This window comes from Fomitiporia mediterranea (genome assembly GCF_000271605.1).
Source record: "Fomitiporia mediterranea MF3/22 unplaced genomic scaffold FOMMEscaffold_7, whole genome shotgun sequence".
NCBI classification, from domain to species: Eukaryota; Fungi; Basidiomycota; class Agaricomycetes; order Hymenochaetales; family Hymenochaetaceae; genus Fomitiporia; species Fomitiporia mediterranea.
The window spans coordinates 1,697,556-1,720,026 of record NW_006760392.1 but is presented as its reverse complement, the minus strand read 5'-3'; the positions used below and the strand labels follow the sequence as shown (position 1 = coordinate 1,720,026).

The 22,471-nt window shown below is 48.2% G+C and overlaps 9 protein-coding genes across 9 annotated transcripts; 7 read left to right on the top strand and 2 right to left on the bottom strand.

Moving 5' to 3' along the window:
* The first annotated feature begins 52 nt into the window (after nucleotides 1–52).
* Nucleotides 53–2,948, top strand: FOMMEDRAFT_20914 (Metallo-dependent phosphatase). Its single transcript, XM_007267475.1, has 13 exons — nucleotides 53–389; nucleotides 467–509; nucleotides 566–586; nucleotides 643–683; nucleotides 758–876; nucleotides 943–1,086; nucleotides 1,142–1,151; nucleotides 1,203–1,506; nucleotides 1,555–1,712; nucleotides 1,773–1,908; nucleotides 1,963–2,092; nucleotides 2,143–2,453; nucleotides 2,512–2,948. Exons 1-13 carry the CDS (start codon nucleotides 162–164, stop codon nucleotides 2,910–2,912), a joined length of 2,046 nt encoding a protein of 681 aa, XP_007267537.1. The 5' UTR covers nucleotides 53–161; the 3' UTR covers nucleotides 2,913–2,948.
* A 115-nt stretch (nucleotides 2,949–3,063) lies between these two features.
* Nucleotides 3,064–4,123, top strand: FOMMEDRAFT_109299 (MBF1-domain-containing protein). Its single transcript, XM_007267474.1, has 5 exons — nucleotides 3,064–3,249; nucleotides 3,398–3,467; nucleotides 3,526–3,608; nucleotides 3,690–3,852; nucleotides 3,922–4,123. Exons 1-5 carry the CDS (start codon nucleotides 3,160–3,162, stop codon nucleotides 3,963–3,965), a joined length of 450 nt encoding a protein of 149 aa, XP_007267536.1. The 5' UTR covers nucleotides 3,064–3,159; the 3' UTR covers nucleotides 3,966–4,123.
* Nucleotides 4,106–6,227, bottom strand: FOMMEDRAFT_141280 (gamma tubulin). The gene is made up of 10 exons (XM_007267473.1): nucleotides 6,153–6,227; nucleotides 5,920–6,086; nucleotides 5,676–5,858; nucleotides 5,317–5,607; nucleotides 5,109–5,264; nucleotides 4,878–5,024; nucleotides 4,622–4,783; nucleotides 4,418–4,533; nucleotides 4,286–4,349; nucleotides 4,106–4,232 (listed from the first exon to the last, which is right to left on the bottom strand). The coding sequence occupies exons 1-10, from the start codon at nucleotides 6,199–6,201 to the stop codon at nucleotides 4,203–4,205; spliced, it is 1,365 nt and encodes a 454-aa protein (XP_007267535.1). The 5' UTR covers nucleotides 6,202–6,227; the 3' UTR covers nucleotides 4,106–4,202.
* Nucleotides 6,228–6,566: 339 nt separating this feature from the next.
* Nucleotides 6,567–10,876, bottom strand: FOMMEDRAFT_141279 (uncharacterized protein). The gene is made up of 4 exons (XM_007267472.1): nucleotides 10,079–10,876; nucleotides 9,936–10,026; nucleotides 9,084–9,862; nucleotides 6,567–9,021 (listed from the first exon to the last, which is right to left on the bottom strand). The coding sequence occupies exons 1-4, from the start codon at nucleotides 10,838–10,840 to the stop codon at nucleotides 6,760–6,762; spliced, it is 3,894 nt and encodes a 1,297-aa protein (XP_007267534.1). The 5' UTR covers nucleotides 10,841–10,876; the 3' UTR covers nucleotides 6,567–6,759.
* Nucleotides 10,877–12,118: 1,242 nt separating this feature from the next.
* Nucleotides 12,119–13,094, top strand: FOMMEDRAFT_109294 (uncharacterized protein; the record flags this gene model as incomplete). The annotated part of the gene is made up of 3 exons (XM_007267471.1): nucleotides 12,119–12,441; nucleotides 12,500–12,794; nucleotides 12,996–13,094. Exons 2-3 carry the CDS (start codon nucleotides 12,576–12,578, stop codon nucleotides 13,092–13,094), a joined length of 318 nt encoding a protein of 105 aa, XP_007267533.1. The 5' UTR covers nucleotides 12,119–12,441; nucleotides 12,500–12,575.
* Nucleotides 13,095–13,873: 779 nt separating this feature from the next.
* Nucleotides 13,874–16,167, top strand: FOMMEDRAFT_124369 (uncharacterized protein). The gene is made up of 4 exons (XM_007267470.1): nucleotides 13,874–14,134; nucleotides 14,188–14,415; nucleotides 14,466–15,194; nucleotides 15,248–16,167. Exons 1-4 carry the CDS (start codon nucleotides 13,895–13,897, stop codon nucleotides 15,710–15,712), a joined length of 1,662 nt encoding a protein of 553 aa, XP_007267532.1. The 5' UTR covers nucleotides 13,874–13,894; the 3' UTR covers nucleotides 15,713–16,167.
* Nucleotides 16,168–16,568: 401 nt separating this feature from the next.
* Nucleotides 16,569–17,872, top strand: FOMMEDRAFT_86914 (uncharacterized protein; the record flags this gene model as incomplete). Its single annotated transcript, XM_007267469.1, has 7 exons — nucleotides 16,569–16,611; nucleotides 16,687–16,760; nucleotides 16,830–17,011; nucleotides 17,072–17,102; nucleotides 17,166–17,351; nucleotides 17,439–17,622; nucleotides 17,703–17,872. 7 exons carry the CDS (start codon nucleotides 16,569–16,571, stop codon nucleotides 17,870–17,872), a joined length of 870 nt encoding a protein of 289 aa, XP_007267531.1.
* A 209-nt stretch (nucleotides 17,873–18,081) lies between these two features.
* Nucleotides 18,082–20,695, top strand: FOMMEDRAFT_157307 (DUF974-domain-containing protein; the record flags this gene model as incomplete). The annotated part of the gene is made up of 4 exons (XM_007267468.1): nucleotides 18,082–18,690; nucleotides 18,757–19,191; nucleotides 19,246–20,589; nucleotides 20,660–20,695. The coding sequence occupies 4 exons, from the start codon at nucleotides 18,082–18,084 to the stop codon at nucleotides 20,693–20,695; spliced, it is 2,424 nt and encodes an 807-aa protein (XP_007267530.1).
* Nucleotides 20,696–21,431: 736 nt separating this feature from the next.
* Nucleotides 21,432–22,062, top strand: FOMMEDRAFT_29209 (uncharacterized protein; the record flags this gene model as incomplete). Its single annotated transcript, XM_007267467.1, has 4 exons — nucleotides 21,432–21,549; nucleotides 21,599–21,669; nucleotides 21,800–21,866; nucleotides 21,923–22,062. The coding sequence occupies 4 exons, from the start codon at nucleotides 21,432–21,434 to the stop codon at nucleotides 22,060–22,062; spliced, it is 396 nt and encodes a 131-aa protein (XP_007267529.1).
* Nucleotides 22,063–22,471: the final 409 nt, after the last annotated feature.

Here is a 22,471-nt window from a genome sequence, read left to right as displayed (position 1 = left end):
ATGTTATTTTCAGTTTACCGTAGTAAACAGCTGTCGTCGGACATGTAGTCAGCCGGTTGACTGCATGAAATGGCATCACCATCTGCATCTTGTCTTCCTTCCTTCATCTCAATCTTTATCTGATTCACTTTGTCTACGTTCTTTGAGGCAATTCGAAAGAAATGTCGACGTCTCTCCCGATCTTGCATTTCAACGATGTCTACCGCGTCAATCCACAAAAGCTCAGCGGGGGCGCGACGATTGATGTAACGCAGTTCGCGCACATGCTCGACGAACTACGCGAGCGCTGGCCTGTACGTGAGGATGGAAAACGGGATGGACTTGTGTTGTTCTCTGGTGATTTGTTTGCGCCGTCTGTGGAGAGCTCGGTGACAAGGGGTAGTCATATGGTGAGTTCTTGCATATATGTGTTGGATGAAGTGAGTGAGAGCATTAGTCCTGAGATGGTTTGCTTCCGTTCGGGTAGGTGCCGGTCATCAACGAGCTTGCTCCGGATGTTGCGGTCACAGGTGTGTATACCAATCGTTTCTACCTGAATATCGTGTTTACTTGGAAGGTTTTTGAGGGAATCATGACTTTGATTTTGGTTCGTCTTCCACCTATGCATATGTGGCGTTCATGACGGTTGATGATTTCCATTAGGTTACCCTCATCTTACGAAACTTCTAAATGACACTAAATTTGTGAGCACTTCACGTCCTGCACTTCACGTCCTGCACTTCTATGATAAATCTAACGGCAAGTATAAAACGTAAAGCCCTGGCTACTGAGCAACATAATAGACGAAACGACCTCCAGAATACCAGAACACCTGCACGAATTCTACATCACCGATCGATGCGGTGTCCGAATAGGGTTCATCGGACTTGTAGAGAGGTGCGTAATGCTTATTATGATACAACTCTTCCTTTTTTAATTTAAGGTGTTGATATGAAATATTAGTGAATGGATCACAACGGTACCGGCATGGCCGTCGAATTTCAAGTATAGAGATATGGTGGAGGTTGCTTTGGATTTGTCAAAACGCTTGAGGGATCCGCAGGGAGAGTATAAATGTGATTTGATTATTGCGCTCACGCATTCTCGGTACGTGCCCGTAGCGGTGCTTTGAACTCGTGTTGATAATTCCTGCCTTGCTTAGAATTCCGAATGTTCGTTTTCTTCAAATGATTTGAGATGTTCTGACAAACGTATGATCGCAGGACATCCGACTTGCAAAAGGCATCAACGCACTCTCACCTAGCCACCAACCTGCCGACTTTGCCACAACCCATGGAGCGGATATCATCCTCGGTGGACACGATCATGTGTATTATGCATCAAAAGGAGTGACTTCATGGGAGGGTTACGACGTGAACCAAGAAGTCCTCGGTGCTGAACAGGATGAAGGCGATGTCCTTGTTGCGAAGAGTGGCACGGATTTCCGCGAGCTTAGTGAGGTTGTACTTGAGCTCGAGGATACTCCTTCTGGAAGTGTGAGGCGAAAGGTAATAAAGTGTGTGAAGGGTAAGTGATATACTAAGTGCTTTGTTCAATTGACCTATTTCTATGTAGGGAAACGACATGAGACGAAGCCTGGATCACCGTCTTCTCAACGGCTCAAGGAGGTTCTATCGAAGATACTGGATTCAGTCTCGGAAACGATGAAAAAGCCTGTATGCTACGCCACAGAAAAGCTGGACCTTCGTTCAGAGTACATCCGTACCGAAGAAGTAAGCTGACTTCGAAATGCCCTATACTTTACCAACTTTTACTTATCCTTGTGGTTTAAGTCTGCATCAGGGGACTGGTTCGCAGACGTGATTCATCATGCATATGATGACGCATTGTGTAACATGGGAATTGAGAGTGCGGATGGTGTGTTCCTGTGCGCAGGCGCTCTTCGTGGAGACACTGTATACGGACCAGGTAAGAACCAATTTCCTTCTTAGAAATATACTTATGCGATTTAATTGCTCTAAGGTCTTGTCACACTTGGCGACATTTTAGAGATACTCCCATTTGAGGATAGTATTCTTGTCCTTGAGCTCGATGGCCGAACTATCTGGGAAGCATTTGAGGCAGGACTGGCTACGTGGCCAGCACAAGAAGGGTGCGTAGTGTCACTATTCCACTTTCTTTAGCTAAACGATTCGTCTCTAGTCGCTTTCCCGTCATTTCTGGCTTCCGCGTAACCTGGGACTCTCGAAAACCACCCGGTCAACGAGTTCTGAACATTGCAGTGCAAACCCACAAACGCATAGACCCAAACAAGAGCGGAGACTCGACGCCTAATTTGCTCATAGACCATGAAGAAGTGAAGCGGGGACGAGGAGGACGTAAATATGTCGTTATAACAAGAGAGTATATGGCTCAGGGACATGATGGGTTTGAGTGTTTGAAGGACCAAAAGATGCTCATTGATGATGAGCAGGGACAGATGATGAGTACCATTGTTCGGAAATATCTCTTGGGTGTGTATCTTCTTCCTCTGGCATTATTTTATATCGCGTGTTGACCCGATTTATTTAGGATCTAAATATATCAACAAGATGAACCGCGCAGTCGAGCAGACTGAAAAGGATAAGACGGAACACCCAAAAGTTGCGCATTTGCACGCCGAGACGGAGCGTATACTACAGAATGCCAAACATAGAGCAGAACGACTGAGCAAGGAGACGTCACTGCGTGCACGCGACCATTGGCACCAGGCCATTAATCACGTCCGTGAGATTCTACACTCTCCCGCGTTTTACCGAGCACCTCTGGCTGTTGCTCGTCGGGAGCATATGGGGAGTACGGATTGCTTCGACGGAGATCATGTGAGGTCGGGAGAAAAGCAGCAGCGAACTACCGAGGAGATGGAAGATGAGGATTTGCCTGAAATTACACCAGTCGTTGACGGAAGGCTGAAAGACGTAGGAAGAACTTAAAATAATTTTTGTAATGTAGAAGGACATGGAAGTTCTATTTTTTTAAACTCTGACTCACGGACGAAGCTGTGCATCCTCGGACGCGGACGCAAAGTTAAAGAATGTCACGTGGATCACTCCTTATAAGTCATCCCCCGTCAATCCATCTCTCACTCTTTCCCTCTTCTTGCAACTCGCTTTACACCACTCTGCTTCCAACCGCCTCGACCATCTTCAGAACCTTTCGAATCTCAAATAATAAAACAAAATGAGCAACGTCGAGTGGGACAGCAAGCTCGTCATCGGCAGCAAGGCCATCCGCCCAGCTGCCGTCAAGAAGCAATCAGACTTGAATGGTGAGTGAGCAAACTTGCTCTCGTGTTTGCTAAGTTTGACATTCTAAACCCTATGTTTCTCTGTAAACAGCGGTATGTTGAGATTTACACGTGGCGAAGATCAGTGAACAGGGCGTGCTGATGTGACTTGGTTTGATGGATTTTGTTTAGGCGATGCGGACAGGCGCCGTCGTTGCGACTGACAAGAAGGTGACTGGTGGAACAAACAAGGGTCATGTCGGTATGTCCCTATTCCTTCTTGTATTCATAATATAAGCAGAAGCTGATTTTTCTTGCAGGACCTGACCACCAGCGCATCGCGAAACTCGACCGTGAAAACGAGGTTGCGCCACCTCCAAAGGTCCCCCCAACAGTTGGCAAAGTACGCTTGCCATATTCTGCTGATATTATTTGCCTCCTCATGCCATTAATGCTCTTTTTGTTACTTTAATTGACTGTCTAGGCGATCGCAACTGCACGAGGTGACATGAAACTCTCACAAAAGGACCTAGCACAGAAGGTCAACGAGAAGCCTTCCGTCATCCAGGAATACGAGAGTGGCAAGGCCATCCCTAACCCGCAGATTCTTGGTAAACTCGAGCGTGTTCTCAAAGTCAAGCTGCGTGGTAAGTTGCACAGTCGCATACGTAATTCCGTCCTCGAACTTGGTTTACTGACTGTGTTGGGTTTGATAGGCGCCGAGATTGGGAAGAAACTGGAGGGCCCAAAGAAAGCTTAATTTTTTTGTGTTCCCCTCCACCACAAAGGAAATTTGTTCTTCCCAATTCTTATTGTTAGCTGTGTAATCCTTATTACCAATTAGACATGTTTAGCTTGTTGCTGTCATCTTGTCATATGTGAATGACATCTATTTCGTTGCTGGAAAGTAAACCATAGAATAGCATGGAAAAGAGCATGATACAATAGTGATATAAGATGGTAAGTGATACATGAATCAAGCAGGTTCAACGTTAGATCAGGTTTCCTGTTGGTCGGATGCTGTGCCCTTAACACGAGGGTTAGTGTGTAATGAATAAGTGAATATAAAAAAGCGCATACATATGAGATATAATCGGGGCTTTCGCAAGCTTTGTATTCTTGTAAAAGTTCGTCAACGGTCGCTCTGTATGAGAATAAGCCATTATGCTCATTAGTGGAGCTGAACGTTTATAAGATGAAGATCCTTCATACCGCGATTCATCGAATTCAGACAAATCATTCTGGAATATCGGCTCTTTCTTATACTGATCCAAGAAAGCGTTCCGCTTCCGTAGACGATCGTACTGGTCTAGCATTCGTTTGAAGAGCTGTGGTTTTCACAAGAGGAAATATCATTATTCGTATCAGTATCACAGAGCTTTGTAAAGAGAAGAAAGGCGTTATGAAAGGACGTACGGAAGCGATACTGGTATGATTCGCAAGCATGAGACCGCTGACACGGTGACTTGTTGTGACGTAGGGCGATTTGCGGGTGAGTGCGACCTGTATGGATGCAGGTCCCCAGGGTATGAACGTTGCAAGTTGGCGTTCTCGGATTCGAAGGAGAGATTGATGCACCTGTGTCAAATAGAGAATAAACAGGAGAAATCCGATTTAGTATCAAGAGCTGAAGAATGGAGGGGGAGAGGGGGGAGGGAGGTAGAGGACATACGTCAGTAGGATCAACTTCACCCTGGATGATATTCAAGATTGAGATATAGCATGCCGTTTTGCTAGGTGTAGTTGATACCATCCGGTTCTTGGGTTGTAAGAGTCGTCGCATGACATCTAGGACGGTCGTTCGTCGGATAGGCTTCGCCTTCAAATAAAACAAAAGTCATTAGCATACATCATAGCTAATGATACGAGCCATGAGATGGAGCAGGTGTTGAATGAGGCGTACCTTGTCGATTTGATCACTTGTGAAGGGTGTATAGGACGTCATGAGGAAATGACAACGAGGAGTCGGGATGAGAGACGCGATGATACCGACGAGGTCGTTGTTCATGTAGCCAGGATATCGGAGAGTTTGTGTGCTTGCAGCAATGACCGTTGAAGCCTAACCAACATCCCCTTTAGCTTTTGTCTAACGCAAATAACAAAGAACGCACAAGTTGATTCGTCTGATCAAACGACGGAGTCTGCAAATGCAACCTATCCGCAGCCAATCTCGCAAGTGCACCATTATCAAGCACGACAACAGAGTCCGCATGGTTCGTTAATCGTTTAAGCGTCAGTAACGAGTTGTAAGGTTGTACGACGACGTCTCCTTCTTGAGCGTTAGGAAACACAGAATACGTCTGGATAAGCTTCTTCGGGAACTTGTCGTTCAGTCGTTCGAGCATATATGATCCTAGACCGGAACCTGTACCGCCTGCTATTGAGTGCATCATCATGAATCCCTTAATTGAATATAGGGCATCTCTTTAATATGACAGGTACCAAGAGAGTCGGAGTGTATGAAACCCACCTCAAGTGAATCGCTACCCTCAGCTTCTCGATCAACCATCTCCATAACCTCCTCATAAATCCGCTCACCAGCAGAATAGCCCTGAGCCCAAATGTTCCCCGCTCCACCTCCATCCTTTGACACAAAGATATTTTCGGGGTTATATAAACTTGCATATGGAGAGGATAAAATGTTATGTATGACCTATCGCAGCACCAGTTTAGCATCATGACCAACAAAACGGCAACGAAAGCCAAGAACGCACTCGAGGCTCAAGATCAACAAGGATAGCACGCGGAATGTAGTGTTCGTCGTCAGCTTGGTAAAAGAACACGTCCTTCCTGTCACCACCCTCTGTAGCCCATTCCTCCAGAATACCCTCATTGTTGATACCATGTTCCGCGCACAGGCGTTGCCAGTAGACAGAGCCCACTATACACAAAAAGGACAAAACGCGTTGGACTCAGAAGATAGTCAGTATGCGGATGTATGGCTTACTTTGATTCCCGCATTGTCCAAGTTGCACAGTTACAATTTCACGAGGCATTGTTGAGGTGCGAGTTATTCGACTCGCGATAAAATACGCGTCTGAGGAATAAAGCAGAGGTAACAAGCACGGCGCGTCAAACGCGTCGCGTCGTAAAGTTCACTCCAGTCACGCTCAATTCTACACTCGCACATTTGCTCAACGACAAACAAAGTGAACAGCTTACGCCGTCATCCCAATTACAGTGTCCCTCAAAATATTGATTCCATTCTAGCGACAAGACTAGTACCTACCAAGTATGTGCGTGCGATGATGACAACAAAATCAGGTTATGCAAATGAAAATAGTGTGAACTTACGGAAATAGCAAATTGCATGAATAAGAGCAAGTTGAGACGACGGATGGTTGCAGATGGTGGAGGAAGAAAGAAAGCAGGATTGTGTTGAACTGTAGTAATTGCATTGGTGGAAGAATTGAAACAAGCGACAGGAAGAGAAATAATGACAGACAGGAATGAAACTGGAAGGGGTTGCGCACAAAGGAAAACTAAACATAAGAAAACACAATATTTTAAAGACACGTCGAACAGTTCGATTATTTACGGGCCAACGAAGTTCCTTAGCGCTTCGGCGGAGGGCCACGTCTAGGCAGTTTCTTCATCTGACGGCCTGGAGTTGTAGTCGAAGGAGGCGCGGCACCTATGTTGAACAACGTCGAACCGCTCGACCCTGCTGGTTGACCGAAGGTGAACGAAGGCGCACCGCCTGATGTCTGTGGTAATCCGGTTGCACCGTTCGCTGGGGACGACGGAGCGCTCGAACCAAACACGAACGAATTACTAGGTGCATTCGCATTCGCATTCGAAGGAGCACCAAACGTGAAAGCCGGTGTGTTTGTGGCAAACGGACTACTCGGCGTAGAACCTGGTGCTGCCGACGGCTGAGCAGGTGATCCGAATGGATTAGCCGCCGGAGCAGACTGCTGTGGTTGTCCAAAGTTGAACGGAGACGAGCTTGTGCCAGACGTCTGCGGTTGACCGAAGGGATTAGGTGGGGTACCGAACGCCGTCGCTGGCGCCGTGGATTGATCAGCCTTCGCATCAAAAGAAAAAGACGTGGAAATAGCAGGTGCAGACGAAGTACGGTTAAAGTTAAAACCACCAGTAGAGTTTGGAACGCTCAGTTTATTCTCGTCTTTCTGGGCGAATGGGCTGGATGATGCAGATGTTGAACCAAAAGTAAACCCAGCATTTGTGTTTTGACCGAAAGGATTTACGGGCGTTGGGCCGGAACCAAAAGATATACTGTCAATGGGTCGCTTCTGACCAGCGCCATTCATGTCCATATGCGTAGGGCTCTCTTCCATGCTCATTCCTTCATCCGGTTTTGGAGGCGGCGTCACAGGCCGAGCTGACTGAGCTCCAAACGTGAACGGAGATGTCGGTGCTTGTATCGATGGTGCAGTGCTTGTCTCTGTACCGTTCGGTTTGGCAGGCGTACCAAATGTAAACCCAGTAGATGTCCCAGTGGAAGGTGCAGCACCGAACGTAAATGGCGAGCCTTGACGTTCACCTGCGGGAGGCGTGGCCGGCGGCGCACCAAATGCGAAAGGGCTGGCAGGCTTTGCAGCATCTCCGCCAGGAGCTGCGGAGGGCGCTGGAGTTCCGAATGTGAATCCAGTACCTGCCGCCTCACTGCCAAACAAGGGTTTTGGAGCCGCGATATTAACATTGTTCGAGGGAGGAGGCGCGCTGGCACCAGCGCTTGGGGCACCAAATGAAAATGACAACTTCTGGCCTCCGGTACCTGCTAAAGTACGCGCCGCCTGGCTAGATTGAGTATCAGACGGTTTATCAGCCCCACTAGCAGGCTGTGGGACACCAAAAGAAAACGCTGGCTTCTGTGCAGTATTGGCGGTAGCATTCTGAGCTGGCTGGCTCGGCTGAGTAGAAAACGGAGCGCTTGAAGCCGTGGTCCCGCCGGTACCAAACAATGGCTTTGGAACATTAGAGGTCGAGCTCGTACCAAAGCTAAAGAATGGCGTAGGTCCAGAACCAGCAGGTTTGTTCTCGGAGTCAGAGGGCTTCGAAGGGACGGGTGCTGCCTCGCTTGTAGTAGCTGCCACGCTGGTGGATGGAGTCGAAGCAGGCGCCGACGCCGCCATCCCAATCTGGGCAGAACCTAACTGCTGGCCGTTGACGGACTCAGCAGCGCTGCTTGATTTCGGCGGTTGGCCAAATAACGATGCAGACACCGCTGGGGCGCTCGACGTATTAGTAGCCTCCATTGACTTTGTTCCAAACGTGAATGGCTTGTTTACTCCGGCAAATAGCTTTGGTGGTGCGCCCGGGGCCGCATCGTTCCCGTTCCACAGCGGATTCTCAGGATCTTTGACTGGCGTAGCGGGAGTTGCAGCAGGAGCGGCCGGGAATGATGTAGGTACCGCAGGTTTAGGGGCGGGCGAACTCGGTTTGCTACCTGCTACGTATACGGAATTTGCGAAGAAATTCGGAATTCCTGTTGATTTCGGCGTGGCGTTAGACGCAGCGGCATCACTTGCACCAGCTGTACTGGAAGGAGCAGCAAAGAAGTTCGGCACAGCTGGCGTCTCTTTGACTTCCTTTACAGACTGATCTGGGGTTGGGGGAATGACACCAACGTTCGGAGCCGCTGCTGCAGAGTTCTCTTTCTTCTCTTCGGCATTCTCAGGACTGGGCTGGGGCAACGGTAATGCCGACAGAGATGGCTTTAAAGATGATGTTTCCTTCGTCTTGTCACCCGCATTGGTGGGCGGAGCAGCAGGCTTCTGGCCAAGCGAGAAAGGTAAAGATGGAATCGGAGGTTCTTTAGCCCAAGCGTGATCAAGGTTAATGGACGGCACCTGCAACAAAACATGTCAATAAACTAACAAATTTCATCACATCGTAAGCATTGCAAGCTTACATCTTTTTCAAAGGAGAAACCCTTGGGAGCCTCGTACACCGAAGATTTTGCCGCCTCGGCTGTTACCTGAGCCTTTTCGCCGGAAGCAAATTCGTTTGTAGTTGTGCTCTTCTCAGCACTATCAGAACCTTCATCATCGTCAAAAAAGGCAGAAAATTTGTTCGTTGGCCGTCCAAGTGGAACAGAGCGCTGTCCGGGATCACGAGCACGAGTGCGGCCCACTCGTCCATAGGGTTGATGGCGACCGCCAAGCACACTCGCAGGTTGGCGTGAAAAAGGATCGTTCTGAGCACCTTGTGGAACGTCGGCGTCGCTCAGCCTCGCATTCACTTTCCGAAGACGCGATCTCTCATCCTCAGAGCCAGATGTCATGCGAGTGGAGACGCCGACATCGCGTTTACTCGGCTCTATATCCGTGTCCATTTCGTCCTCCTCTTCGACGCTAGGAAGCTCGATTTTACCCCCGCGATTCGCATCTTCTCCATCCACTTTGCGCTTTGCGATAAGCTTCTTATAACCATCCCTACGAGCGTATGGTTTCCCATCGTCGCGTGAAGAAGATCCAGTCTTCTCACGGTCCTCTTTTACACCCATACCTAGACTTGGCTTTGATGCCTTACCCTTCTTGCTCATTGGAATCGGCACATGCGAACGCTTCGGCTGGAGGAAGGACGGAATCGCATTCGCGTCCTTGTACCTAGACGGCAAGATTGGCGTCTTGTAAATCTCGAGCTCGCGGAAAACCTTCTCAGAAAGACTCTTGGTTGGTTGAAGTACAGCTTAAAGGGGAAGAAAGAAAGACAGAGTGTGAGAAAAGGTGCTCGAAGAGGAGTGGGGAGAAAGACAAAATACCATCAGAAGAAGCTGAAGATGTTATTTGGCGTGCATTTCTGGAGTTCGATCCAACTCCATTCAATATTCTGTCTTGACTCGGGGCGCGGGACTAGTAACACTATTAGATATTGGTAAATGCGATTCAGAGGATGATCACATACACCACGGCTGAATTCGGCTAGGGTTCCCAAAGGCAGCACTTCCTTCGAGTCCAAATGTTCACGCTGACCCTCATCGGAAGGTGGCTTAACGAACATCGGACGGGACTGAAGACTTGAAAGAGGGGGCGGTGCAGATGCCTCGCGTCGAAGTGGCTTCGTGAGTGCGACCTGTGGGGTGTAAGACGTTCGTAGTCTGGAAGGAGTGCGCGGTACGTGGGCAATGTCTTCTGGCCCAACTGATCTTCTGGGACTCGATCTGGTCGGGGATCCTGGAAGGGGCACCATCGCAGGATCACGATTAAGCGTGGCATAGTGGTGAGGAGGATCAACGGACATAAGGCGAATACTCGACGACGACGGCAGCTCGATCGCTGACGAGCGGCGTGTATGCGCGTCTGCCTGTTCTCTGTCCCGCGTGGCCTGTTGAGTAACCAGGGAGGTGGTTGGCGGAGGATCAAGATAGCCAGCAGTCGGCGGCTGAACCCGCTCTGGAGGACGTTCAGGACTATCTACACGTCTGCGCTTCTCCCTACGCTGCGGCTGTCCTTCCTCGATGTCTGCGATGTCCTTCGCAGCTTGCCTCCTGCGTTTTCCTAGGTCCTCGAAGTTTTCATCGCTGGACGCGAACCACGACAGGGGTGCTGAGACGATGTTCTTGATCGTTCCGAGAATTGAGTTTGAACGCGTCATATTTTTCTGGCTACGGGAATACGGCTTCGCGCGCTTGGACGAGGCGCTCGACCTGGGGGTAGGAGCGAACATAGTAGTAGTGGCTTCCTGAGCCTCGAGGATAAGGCCAGGAGCAGGTGAGCGAAACGGGGAAAGTAGCGGGACCAAATGTGGTCAGGCCCTATGGGAAAAACGAGCACGTCACGCGTACGTGACAAAGGTGGCTTTCTGTGACACGTCGCGCGTCACAGCATGACGTACAATCTCCGCACGTCGATCTCTTCCACCGAGCATTGTTCGACAACACTGTTGTGCAGTGCACAGTATGGCCAATTTACAGCTTATGATCAAATATAAGAGCCTTATATTCACTTATACTCACCATAACACGCTTGAAAAGGTGTGTCTTAGGGATAAATTCAAATACAGTTCTGTGTATGTTTCAGTGATTAATTTATCGGTATAACTGGCGTCGAACGTCATGCTCTGGTTTAGCCTTACTCCTGTCATTGATACAACCACTCGATCTTGAGGCTAATACGGTTGTAAAGGACTGTCTGTTTAAACTGTTAAAGTGTGATGGAAGAAAGATGAGTTAGTAAGACTGATCGTACTGGAAGTGTTGTATAGTCCTCTATACGCAATCAATAGTTCCTGGTACCCCTTGAGTGCTTGTTAGAGATGTGTATGTACTATAGTGTAAAAGTCTGCTGGTAGCATTTGTCCGGGTTGCAGCATGTAAGAATTAGACTATTTAGTCTACACAAGACTAGTCTGTAACTGATAGGACGGCTGTAATTATTTTTAGTGCAAATAAATCGTTAAATATTCCTCTGGGTACGCAATTCGAATGATATAAGCCTTCCTTGCCAGCTGAAGGATCCATCGCAAGTTGTTCAGATAGATTTCAAACTCCGTACTCACGACGTGGCAAAGCGCGTTTTATTCCCGTGACATACTCAAACTGAGTCGCGTCTTTTCCGCACCCGGACCCTGAGTTCCACAGCCCTAATTTGGTTAGCTTGAATTGGCCACTCACAATTTGACTTGAATTTCACTAAGTCAAAATAAAGTCCTTTTAATGAAAATACATGTTCCCCTCCCTAATCCTAACCAAATCCCAACCTAATACCTAAACCTAACAACCCAGCTTAGCCAAAACCTAATTGGGGGGGCAGAGCCCCCCCAAACCCCCCTCCTAACTTCTTAGTCTGAGAACTGCCACACAGATATTAAGTAAGTGGCCATTCAGGGTCATCCCTAAATGGGCCGTGGGATTCAGGGTCCGGGTGCGGAAAATCAAAGGTTCTCAAACTGATGGGATTGATCATCAGCGATGCGGCTTCTATCATTTCCAGTTGTAAGTAGTGCCTCGCAACGGCAGCCTTTGGTCTTTGGCACAGTCCGCGGCGGCCACAGTCCCCTCTCCTCTCCTACTTACTTGTTTCCACAACCTCATCTCTACTAAAAGCCAGGAGCACAACTTACATTCGTTTCATCGTCACTTTGTTTTCTATCTCCCTTGACGGGTGCTTCTCTTTTGATTATCACTTTCTCGCCTGCCTGCCTACCGACCTCCTTGATCGACTGTTGTATACTGTGTCTGCTGAGGCTTGATTAGCTGAAGTCCCTCAATTCGAATCGTTTTTATCGATAAACAGAGGAACGAGCTTAAAAGAACTCTTTCTTAACTGGTGAGCTTCACCCTTGTACCACAACGAAGAAAACATAGAGTCATTGACGCGTTTCCAGGCCGTTTCTCTTGTCTTTCCGTCCTTTCGTTGCCTACGACCTACACATACCACTTCGTTATCGGATAAGAAAAGACATGCCTCGTCGTCCACCTCCAACATCTCTCCGCCTTCACAAAGGACCGATGCCTTCCCGTGGACAAGCAAAGCACACCCTTCCATCTGTCCCACGTCCAGTACACGTCCCATCAGACGTTACGCGTTCCACCGTAAAGCCAGCTCCCGAGCCACGGATAATGGCCACTCCGCCTCACGGCTCCGTATACTCCCAGCGACATGCACACTCTATTGAAGACGTTAACGCTAGTTTGGCATATGGACAACCACGTCGACGTTCCATTGAGCGTGGCCTAGACATTTCCGGCCTCGCCTTACCCTACATGCCCGACCCTGGCAGATTAGGCTCTGGAATGCGGATGAGTCCCGTTTCCGTATCGTCCTCGACTTCTTCACCATCGTCCACGCCGTCTCCCTCGCCTTCAACGTTCTCCCAACAGCCTGTTCGTGGGCCATGGGACCATTCTCGCGCAGTATCATTGCCCATCGACGTCGGCTCGGTGTTGGCACTGCCAAAGCCTGTCGCAATCAGCCCGTGATGTTCATGACAGTGGGCGCGTTACATCTGATTTGTGTGCTATTTTTTTTTATCGGACTGAGTATGTTAAGTGCGTGGGTAGATTATTATGCGAAGAGTTCTTGATAATCGCTGCGTGAGCGGACTGTATGTAGGATCTATATGAATGTCGATGAATTCTTCCTCGCCCCTAAGGAGACGTTCTAGCGTAATATCGAATGCACTAACAACAGGCTTCAGGCTTCAAGAGACTAGCATGATTTTTTTCCTTTTCTTATGCATCGCTGATCTGTCACGTCGTGTGAAATGACGCCCAAGGACTACACGTTTGCAATAAATCGGACGAATAACGGATAACTCTTTGAAATTTCCTAGATTATGAAATGCATTGCCTGTAAAGATCAGCCGGGCATTGTTGAAGTTTTGGGAGTTGCAGTGTGGGACACAGGATTATAAATAGTAATTAATTCATAATTGAAACGGATTCTTTGGAGTCATACATATAAGAAGAACTTTGGTTAGGCCCTGCGGGATTGAAGGGGATAAGTGAATATATTAACTGATGATGTGCAGGGATTCTTGAGTGTGCTAAAAGGAGACAAGGGGCTGGAAGACGCGGAAAGAAGGCGTCGTGCAACTGTGAGTGCAGTGCCAGTAGGAGGAAGAGACGTGGTGTGACAAGCCTCGTGCTGGGTGACGTTCGTTACTGTATATCGTTTCATCAGCTAGTTCTCGCTCTTTCTCTACCCTCGTCCACTACGCTCCTCTGCATTTTTTCTTTTCATTTTCTAATCCATTTTTACGAGCACGTCGTCACGAATCATGACCAGCACGTCCCCGACTCCCCCTGACCTCTCCACCCTTTCAATCTCCCCGCAGGCACAAAGTCTTCACGACAACCCTTACGACTACAATGCCCTCCAGTCAGGCCAGAACCAGAGACAGCAGCCCTTCCACTTCTCCACGAGCCCAGCCATCCCTGGTCAGATGCCATACAACCCGCTCGGCCTGGGTCAGTCCCCGCTCAAGAATAAGCCGACTGCGCGGGCGGGTCTACCCGCGGTGAGTGGGCCATTCCGCATTCTGACGCGTCTCTTTACTCACGACGGCCGTAGCAATGGATTGACAGCCAGGTCTTGAACGACTCGCGCTCCATGTCGCCTCCAAGCAATTCGGACATCTCTTCGGGTGGTTCGCCGCCGCTCCACCAGATGCAGGTTCCCATGCAACAGCAGCAGCAGGCACTGCCCACGGGCAATCCCGAGGACGAGATCATACCCACCGCAATTGTCATCAAAAACATCCCGTTCAACGTTAAAAGGGAAACTTTACTGGACATCATTGTATGCGCTACTCTATAATGTAATGGTTACATACTAACAGTTGGCTGTAGGCGTCGCTTTCGATTCCGACGCCTTATGCATTTAATTATCATCTAGATGCCCAAGGCGCGTTCCGTGGGCTCGCATTTGCTAACTTCCGCCAGCCGCAGGATGCCGATGCAGTCGTTGCTGCACTCAATGGCTTCGACGTCCAGGGTCGGAAGCTTCGTGTTGAGTACAAGAAGGTCCTCCAGGCTGGTGAGAAGGAGCGCATCGAGCGTGAAAAGGCACTTCGCCGCATGCGTTCCATGCAGCTTGAGAAGGAACAACAAGCTATGCAGCAACAGCAGGTTCCTTCACTCAACGATTTTGGAGCGGTTGGCGGCGGAATGTACGGCACTCCGCGTTCGGTCTCTAGTCCGTATACGAACCCGTATCAGCACCAAGAGAACAACTCGCCGCCTATGCCGGTTCCGCAACCGTATGGAGTCGGATCGCCGGTCGCGCCCCCGCCTCCAACAACTCCATCAACTAGAGGTTCTTCTAATGAGCTTGACCTTAATGACGCTTCTACGCTGGAGATCTACTCCCGCATTCTTTTGTTTAAGGATGACCCAATGCGTGATGAGCTAGCGTTTTCAAGGACGCTCAGCCCAAAGCAGCGTCGCGTCGTGCATCTGGTAGCACAAAAGCTAGGTGTCTTTCATTACTCCGTCGGGGAAGGCGAGGAGCGCTATGCGGTTGTTACGAGGATTGATCCGGAAAGGGTCAATCACAACATGCAGGCGGAGCCGCGACGTGTAGGTCCTTAATGATGCTTCTGCCAACAGAACGGGACTTAATTTTAGTATAGACCCTTTCGCGTGCGCCGTCTACATACAACATGACGGCACCGCAAGTGTCGGCGAGCTCGCTGCGCTCGAAGAAGTCCATGCCTGACATGAAGACGCTGCACACTCAGGCACCAAGGCTGCATTCCCGTGCGTCGAATGGAAACCTTGGCGAAAGGTATAACACTATTGCTTCGCCTTCTCGGCGTTCACCAGGCAGCACCTTCGGTTCGATCTTCGGGAACAGTGCTTTCTCGAGTTCTGGTGTTCCCCCGGTTCCGAGTCTCCCTAGCACTCTGTCTACGCCGTTGAACTTGAACGGTAACGGGACGATCCGTGAGAATGAGGTGTCGAGCAGTAATGTCGTACGCCAGCCGCGTGGTCCATCGGCTGGAAGCGGATTTATGAGTCGTCGCGACCGCATATCGGCGAGCGAGAGCGCAACTCAAGGCTTGGAGGCGCGCTCTCACGAGCCGCTTGAAATCTAGTGAAATTCGATATGAAGGTCAAAGTCCAATCGGTATAATGGTAACGTAACTATTCTTGACACGGGCTTCGTGCTGCGGAAAAGATATAGGTGGAGGGGAGGTTACTGGCTGACCTTCACATCCCGCTCATAATAATTGAACCTTTCGGCAACGTCAAACATAGTTTGTTCACCTAAATCTCTCGCAAATTATTCTTGGATGCTCCGATGCCCGTATATTGCCGGCCCGCTCTCATCATCGTCCCTTGTCCCATGTTTTTCTCTCGTCCATCTTCTCATCTTTTCTCATCCGTCGTATATTTTCTCACCAGGAAGCAGTTATTACATATAGTGCCCACCGTTTTACAACATGCGCAAGAAAACAGTTATGAATTTGTGACTTTATGGCCATCTTCACATTTTTGCCCCCTTGTACCTTACTTGACAAGATTTAAGTCCAGTTGATATTAGTTGACCTTGTTCAGTTTTTTTTTTGTCTTCTTCTTTCTTCTATCTGCTGTCCTGGAGATTTTTCTTGTTGATAGTAATTGTAGTTGGTGTTTTTTTCTCTACGTGCATGCATAACATGTGTAAACAAACTCGACACGCGACTGAAGTGCACGTGTCTGCAGATCTTCCAAAAGTGAAGTCCTGAACTTTCGTGCTTTGCCCTCCTACCTAGTGATTATCGGAAAGGCGGGATGCCTAGTGCGACTCTTGTGCACGCAGCTTGTTTTGCTGTTGGAGCTATCGTTGGTGGTGGTACGATTGCTGCTGTCAACCGATCTCGAAAACAATATGCAGTCGTTGCGCCTCCACCGCCTCCGACTCCTATGATTGAGGTTGAGTCTAAAGGGTTGACTGATCTCACCAAAAGGATGGAACAATTACCTGGAACTGTTTTGAAGTATGGGAATCCTGGTAAGTCTTGAATAGTGATGATTTGTTTTGGTGACGTGCTGAGTTAGTGTCGTTTACATGGATTCTTGGGATTAGGTCCTATTTCAGATCTTTTAGTGCGGAAGGCGTATGTTACTGCGTATGATAGGAGGTTGAGGCATCCAGCGTGGGTGTGTATTTCACATCATCTCTTCAACTGTTTTCTTCTTGTACTAATGAAGAATAATATTTGTTGGTAGACAGCAGAACATTTGACACTCTCCTCACTAGGCCGGTCTATGCTCGAGCAAATTAATAGTGATGAGAAAGGGGATAAGGGGGATAGGAGTCGATCGACGTTTACAGAGGATGTTGCTATTCCTTTACAGTTCCGTGCACGATTACAGGATTATTTCAGGAGTGGGTATGATCGAGGACATATGTAGGTCGTCGAATTATTCTTCTTCGAATCCTGCAAACGATTGAACTTGTGCGTTTGAAGGGTGCCTGCTGCGGATGCTAAAATCTCTCAGGTAATTCTTTCTTCACTTAGTCGTGAATACCTTACTAAATGACTTTTGAATTATTTTATCTAGGATGCGATGGATGAAACCTTCCTACTAACTAATATCGCTCCGCAAGTAGGAGTAGAATTTAACCGTCATTATTGGGCGTACGTCGAAGACTGGTGTCGACGACTTACAGGATCTTTCAAAGATGTTTACGTTTTTACTGTTCCTTTGTATTTACCGAAATTGGAGTCGGATGGGAAATGGCGGGTGGTGAGTCAACTCGTCTCCTCTCAACTATCTTCAAAGACATCTTCAGTGAATTGAGATTGAAATATGATCATCCTTTGACGATTGTAGACTTACGAAGTGATTGGGAACCCGCCTAGCATCGGCGTCCCAACGCATTTCGCAAAAGTTGTATTAGCTACACGACCTTCTTCGCCTTCGACTCCTGACGTACCTGAGATATCGACGGGTGCTTTCGTGTTGCAGAACGCTGCGATTCCGGATACGACGCCGTTTGAGAGCTTTACTGTTCCCGGTACGTTTGCTTCCTATACACATGTTGCCTGGCTTGTATTCCTTCTTGCTAATGGACATTTGTTGTATTAATTACTGTAGTCGATGCCGTTGAGCGGGCAGCTGGTCTCACGCTATTCTCTGACCAGATCAAAAATTCGTCAAAGCATATTTGCAAGACGACGAAATGTGAGGTTCTTGTGAGGAGGTTTGATGATGCGCAGAAACAGATTAAGGCTCCTAATGCTAAAGCTATTGCTGCACCGAAGTAATAGTTGGGTTGTTGGTGTTGGCGTCTTTATCCGTAATCTCTTGTCTATGAATAGAAGTATAGACGATTTGGCTTAAGTGGATATAGAATAGTAATCTTGGTTTATTTGGCATTTGAGAGAAAGCAGTTTGCACATGTGTGAACGCGTCGATCATGCACAAACGCGAACGACTGGCTTCAATCGTTTCTCTGGATTAACACTGTCGCAAAATGGCCGGCCTGGATAGCGTCGGGCAGCATCCGCTGTCCCTCAAAGTAATGCGCGTCTCGCGTCCCTCTTTAGCATCCCACTGGCAACCATTCTTCTCCAGTTCCCCTTCCTTCTCTGCTCATTCAACAGCCCACCCGCTCTCACTCCAAGGCGCCGAACCACTCCCCGGACACCCAAAGACTCTGCGAGACTTGACCCACGCAAGTAACTTACTTACTCTTCCTGCTGCGTTTGGTGCGATTCAATTAGGGGAGACGTTTGCCTGTGTGTTGAGTGTGAACAATGAGGTGGGACTACCCGTGGATAGTGTTAGGGCGAGAGTGGAGATGCAGACGGCGACGAGTAAGGTATTGCTTGCGGAGGTTAATGCTGGAGATTCGGATAGGGATGTGAAAATGGAGGAGACGAGTGGATCGGGGACGGGAACGTTGGGTACCGGGGACTCACTGGAGCTGTGTGTAGCTACGGAGATTAAGGAGCTTGGACAGCATGTTTTGGCGTGTACTGTAACTTATCGTACGCCGCCTGGGATGAGACCCGCTACCAGTGGAGCGTATAATGCGGAGGATCCGTTTATGCAAACGTTTCGCAAGTTCTATAAGTTCATGGTGAGCCGAACTCCAATTTATATAATCACCTTGGAAATGCTTAGAGTAGACAATATTCGTGTTTAGGTCACAAATCCGTTGTCGGTGAAATCGAAAGTACACGTCCCGAAGAGCCCCACCGCTCTCTTGTCCCGGAGCGAACGAGATAAGGTGTTCTTGGAGGTACACATACAGAACCTCACTCAAGCTCCGATGTGGTTTGAGAAGATCCGTTTAGAGGCTGTAGAAGGTTGGGACGTTGTTGATGCGAACGCTATTTCTCCTCCTTTCGACCTATCTTCCACTGCGGATGCAGAAAACGAAAAGAGCATATTTTCTGGAAGTATGGCGCTTATGCCTCCTCACGATATGCGTCAGTATGTCTACATTTTGACTCCGAAGTTTACTCCGAGGAATACGAGCGTTCCTGCACCGCCCGTTCCTGGGACTGTGATTCCGCTCGGTCGTCTAGATATTTCGTGGAGATCTTCTATGGGGGAGCCTGGAAGGCTGTTAACATCAGTGGGTTTCATCTGCGAGATAAACACTATTACTTTATTAATATTATTGTCATAGATACTTTCGCGCCGTATTCCATTACCTGCCCCTCCTTCATCAGGTGCTGCACCAGCATCTACTCTTCCACCGTACCTGCAGAAAGCTGTCATGCCTCACTCCCCTCGACCACGTTCTCCCTCCCTTCAACAACAAGCGCAGCAACAACAACAACGAACAGGGACGCCGCCTCCTCTTCAACGACCTGGTTCTCCTATGAAACGTTCAACTACACCCGGTGCGCCTGCGAGACCGCAGTCCCCGAGCACGGCCGTTCCGCCTGTTCCTTCGTTACCCAGTCAGCCCTCGCAACAGGCTGACATTGCAGTGGATCTTGTGTTACTTGAGCGGCCGGAGGATGCTACGGTCCGTGTTGAGGAACCATTTTCCTTGCGGTTCTCGTTAGCTATTTCGGCTTTGCAGCCGTTGAGCACCCCCAGTCTCCTAGGAGAGGAGTCATCAGCACGAAAACAGCGTGTTATAACTCTCGCGGTGCAACATACCTTTCCGGCTCCGCCACCTGTTCCTGAGCAAACTAATGCTGTAGTACCTACACCAGGGATGCTGCGTACATTGAAGAAACGTAATAGCACAACTTTATCGTTCGATACTGTTGGTTCGGGGATGCATTCTCCCTCAAGTCATGCAGGGTCAATAGACGTGTTAACTCCTCGACGAGTCGTCTCGCCTCCTCCGGGGTCGGCAGTTTCGACGAATGCACCCGTGCCAATAGCAGCAGGAGGGGAAAGGGAAAGTAGTATGGTGACCTCCCCAACGGCTACAGCAGCTCGAGGAGTGGGGTCGGTGACTGTAGGAGGCTTAACAGAACGCTTAAGACGAGTTGCGTTGAGTGAGGCTCTTGGATTAGGGTTACAGGACGCAGATGACAGAGGGGATGCGTTTGGAGATACGGATGAGTTGGGTGGAACGATGGATGTGAAGTTGCCTTCACCTTATTCGACTTCTTTGAAGTCGGATAATAACCATGCGACGACGAAGAGTGGTCGGGTACAATTCTCGGGGACGTCTGTGGTATTTTTACCACCGATTTCGTTATTACCGCCACCCTCTCCTTCGATTGACCTACAGTCCTCTTCTTCGACGATCTCACCTTATTCACCTTCTTCGTCAAATCTTACTATCAGACCAGAGCGAGGGGAAGGAAGTGTGGAGTTCGTGCTTTCGTACATACCCCGTGTACGCGGGTTCGCCCAGGTTGGTGGTTTACGGGTGTTACTTATCAAAGACGAGGAGAAGGCTGGGGAGGAAGATGGTGAAGATGAGGTGACGTTACATACACAGGGAGAGGTGGTGGCGAACGAAGCGCAGATCTTGAGGGAGTGGGATACCGTTGCGGAGGTGTGGGTGCGATAGTATTGTGAAGGTGATTAACTGTTGTATTTTTTATAATCTTACTGCTTCTTTTTACTGCCAGTGCCTTGGTGTCAAAATGACGACTGCATCTACATAGAATATAGTTTGTAATGGAGAGATTGCCTAGCAAGAGGACTAAAAGCACTGATAATATTGATGCTTAAATCTGGCAGGCAGCAATATTCCTCATAGTAGATTTAATGACTTGTAATCTGTGGAACGGGAGGCATTCTTGTTGACGGCAGAGGGATTTGTATAGCACGGGTGAAGGAAGACTGTTACCATTTTCTCTGACAAGCCTGCTTAGATTCATTCATCCTCTGAACTAGATTAGCACAACACATGTCACAATCAATGGCAGAGAGGATCAAGAGCTGCACACATAGCAAGCAAGTGAAGGTTACTAGTAAAGAGTTTGGACAAGGATTTCTAAGTTTACTAGTTTTTGGTCTACTTGCCAAGATCATCTGTAGTTTAAATAACTTGTTTAGGCCGTACTAGTCCAGCATTATTCTGGGTTACCCTTGCAGAGTTTCCGAATTTTTAGAATACTGTAGACACTATTCAAGAGACTGCTTCACAGAAACAACATTTGTTAGTATTTTGTGTTCTGTGAGAGTACTGTACTACGGCTCTCGACAAAGAATGTGTCGAACTTGTGGATGAATATACAATACGTCAGTATATGCATACTTTTATTTCCTATCACCGATCGTGTCAAGTTGGAAAGGTCTACCAGACGAATCCTATCAAAGGCTCTCTTCAAAATTCAAAGGCTAAGGATTCAATTAAAGTAGCATTCAAACTGGTTCAAGCCATCGCAGAACACCACAATGGATTGTACTTCCGGTTTGCGACCACAGAATGGCATAGATGGTGATTATGGGAAGCGTGTTGATGCCTGTTTGGCATCGGACGCGGGGAGTAGAATTTGGACAATAGATGTCTGGTGTAAAATTCTGCTCTGTTACCATTTGACACTAATGAATAATGCGCCTAGCATTCTCGTACCAAAAATACTACTGCTTCGTCCAGGATTCGAAACAAGATCTCACTGACAGTGGACTGAAAGTAGGCATATAGTTGAATACGTGGGAGATAGTATGTCGTCACCTGTATTCATGGTCATTCGTTCCCTGATCCTACCAATGCAAGCAGTCTTCATGCACTAGTCCTTGCCTATGACAATGCAGGACTTCAGAAAGTTGGTGTATACATCCATCAGCTTGTACACTGCGTACTAGTTCTTGACGCGCATGCGTGGAATTGTCAGTCACATTTCTCTCACCTAATTCGTTGAATGCTCACAGTATTCATATATTAGACACTGGTGATCACAATGTTGGCGTCGGAAAGAAGGAATACCTGAAAGATGAACATAATCCTGGAATTATGGAACTCATGAGACGAGTTAAGAACGTCATGGATCCAAGCAGCATGATGAATCTGGGGAAGGCGGGATAGACCCAAAACTAACTGTGGTGCAGTGAGTCGATATAGTTTGGATACAGCTTTCCCCAAAAATCTACAAACACCTATTAATGCATGACAAGATCTAATTTTCGCAACTGAACGCTCATATTTCTAGCATTCTCCCGAAGCAGAAAATAGTATTTTGAGGCAAATTAAAGTCTGGCATCGATTAATATCGAGAGACGCTTAAAGGCATGATCCCTGCAGTTGACTATTGGACTGGCATAATGATTTGATAATAAGAATGACTTATTATCATGACTGGTCGGATCAGACAAATCGACCTACAAAAGTTTCACCGACAAAGCAACTATCCTTCCAACCTCACGAGTGCGGTGCGGATTCAAAGGCATTTAGTAGACCTTATTTTATTAATAAGATCGATGCGCAGATGGTATGG

Coding starts and splice junctions, on each gene's coding strand:
- FOMMEDRAFT_20914 (XM_007267475.1), top strand. CDS start 162: ATGTCGACGTCTCTCCCGATCTTGCATTTCAACGATGTCTACCGCGTC. Junction 587..642: donor GAATCATGACTTTGATTTTG/GTTCGTCTTCCA, acceptor GATTTCCATTAG/GTTACCCTCATCTTACGAAA. Junction 2,454..2,511: donor TGTTCGGAAATATCTCTTGG/GTGTGTATCTTC, acceptor CGATTTATTTAG/GATCTAAATATATCAACAAG.
- FOMMEDRAFT_109299 (XM_007267474.1), top strand. CDS start 3,160: ATGAGCAACGTCGAGTGGGACAGCAAGCTCGTCATCGGCAGCAAGGCC. Junction 3,609..3,689: donor TCCCCCCAACAGTTGGCAAA/GTACGCTTGCCA, acceptor TTGACTGTCTAG/GCGATCGCAACTGCACGAGG. Junction 3,853..3,921: donor TCTCAAAGTCAAGCTGCGTG/GTAAGTTGCACA, acceptor TGGGTTTGATAG/GCGCCGAGATTGGGAAGAAA.
- FOMMEDRAFT_141280 (XM_007267473.1), bottom strand. CDS start 6,201: ATGCCTCGTGAAATTGTAACTGTGCAACTTGGACAATGCGGGAATCAA. Junction 5,265..5,316: donor TTGATCAGACGAATCAACTT/GTGCGTTCTTTG, acceptor GATGTTGGTTAG/GCTTCAACGGTCATTGCTGC. Junction 4,350..4,417: donor TCTGAATTCGATGAATCGCG/GTATGAAGGATC, acceptor ATTCTCATACAG/AGCGACCGTTGACGAACTTT.
- FOMMEDRAFT_141279 (XM_007267472.1), bottom strand. CDS start 10,840: ATGTTCGCTCCTACCCCCAGGTCGAGCGCCTCGTCCAAGCGCGCGAAG. Junction 9,863..9,935: donor ATCTTCAGCTTCTTCTGATG/GTATTTTGTCTT, acceptor TTCCCCTTTAAG/CTGTACTTCAACCAACCAAG. Junction 9,022..9,083: donor GTTTCTCCTTTGAAAAAGAT/GTAAGCTTGCAA, acceptor GTTTTGTTGCAG/GTGCCGTCCATTAACCTTGA.
- FOMMEDRAFT_124369 (XM_007267470.1), top strand. CDS start 13,895: ATGACCAGCACGTCCCCGACTCCCCCTGACCTCTCCACCCTTTCAATC. Junction 14,135..14,187: donor CGCGGGCGGGTCTACCCGCG/GTGAGTGGGCCA, acceptor CGACGGCCGTAG/CAATGGATTGACAGCCAGGT. Junction 14,416..14,465: donor AAACTTTACTGGACATCATT/GTATGCGCTACT, acceptor AGTTGGCTGTAG/GCGTCGCTTTCGATTCCGAC.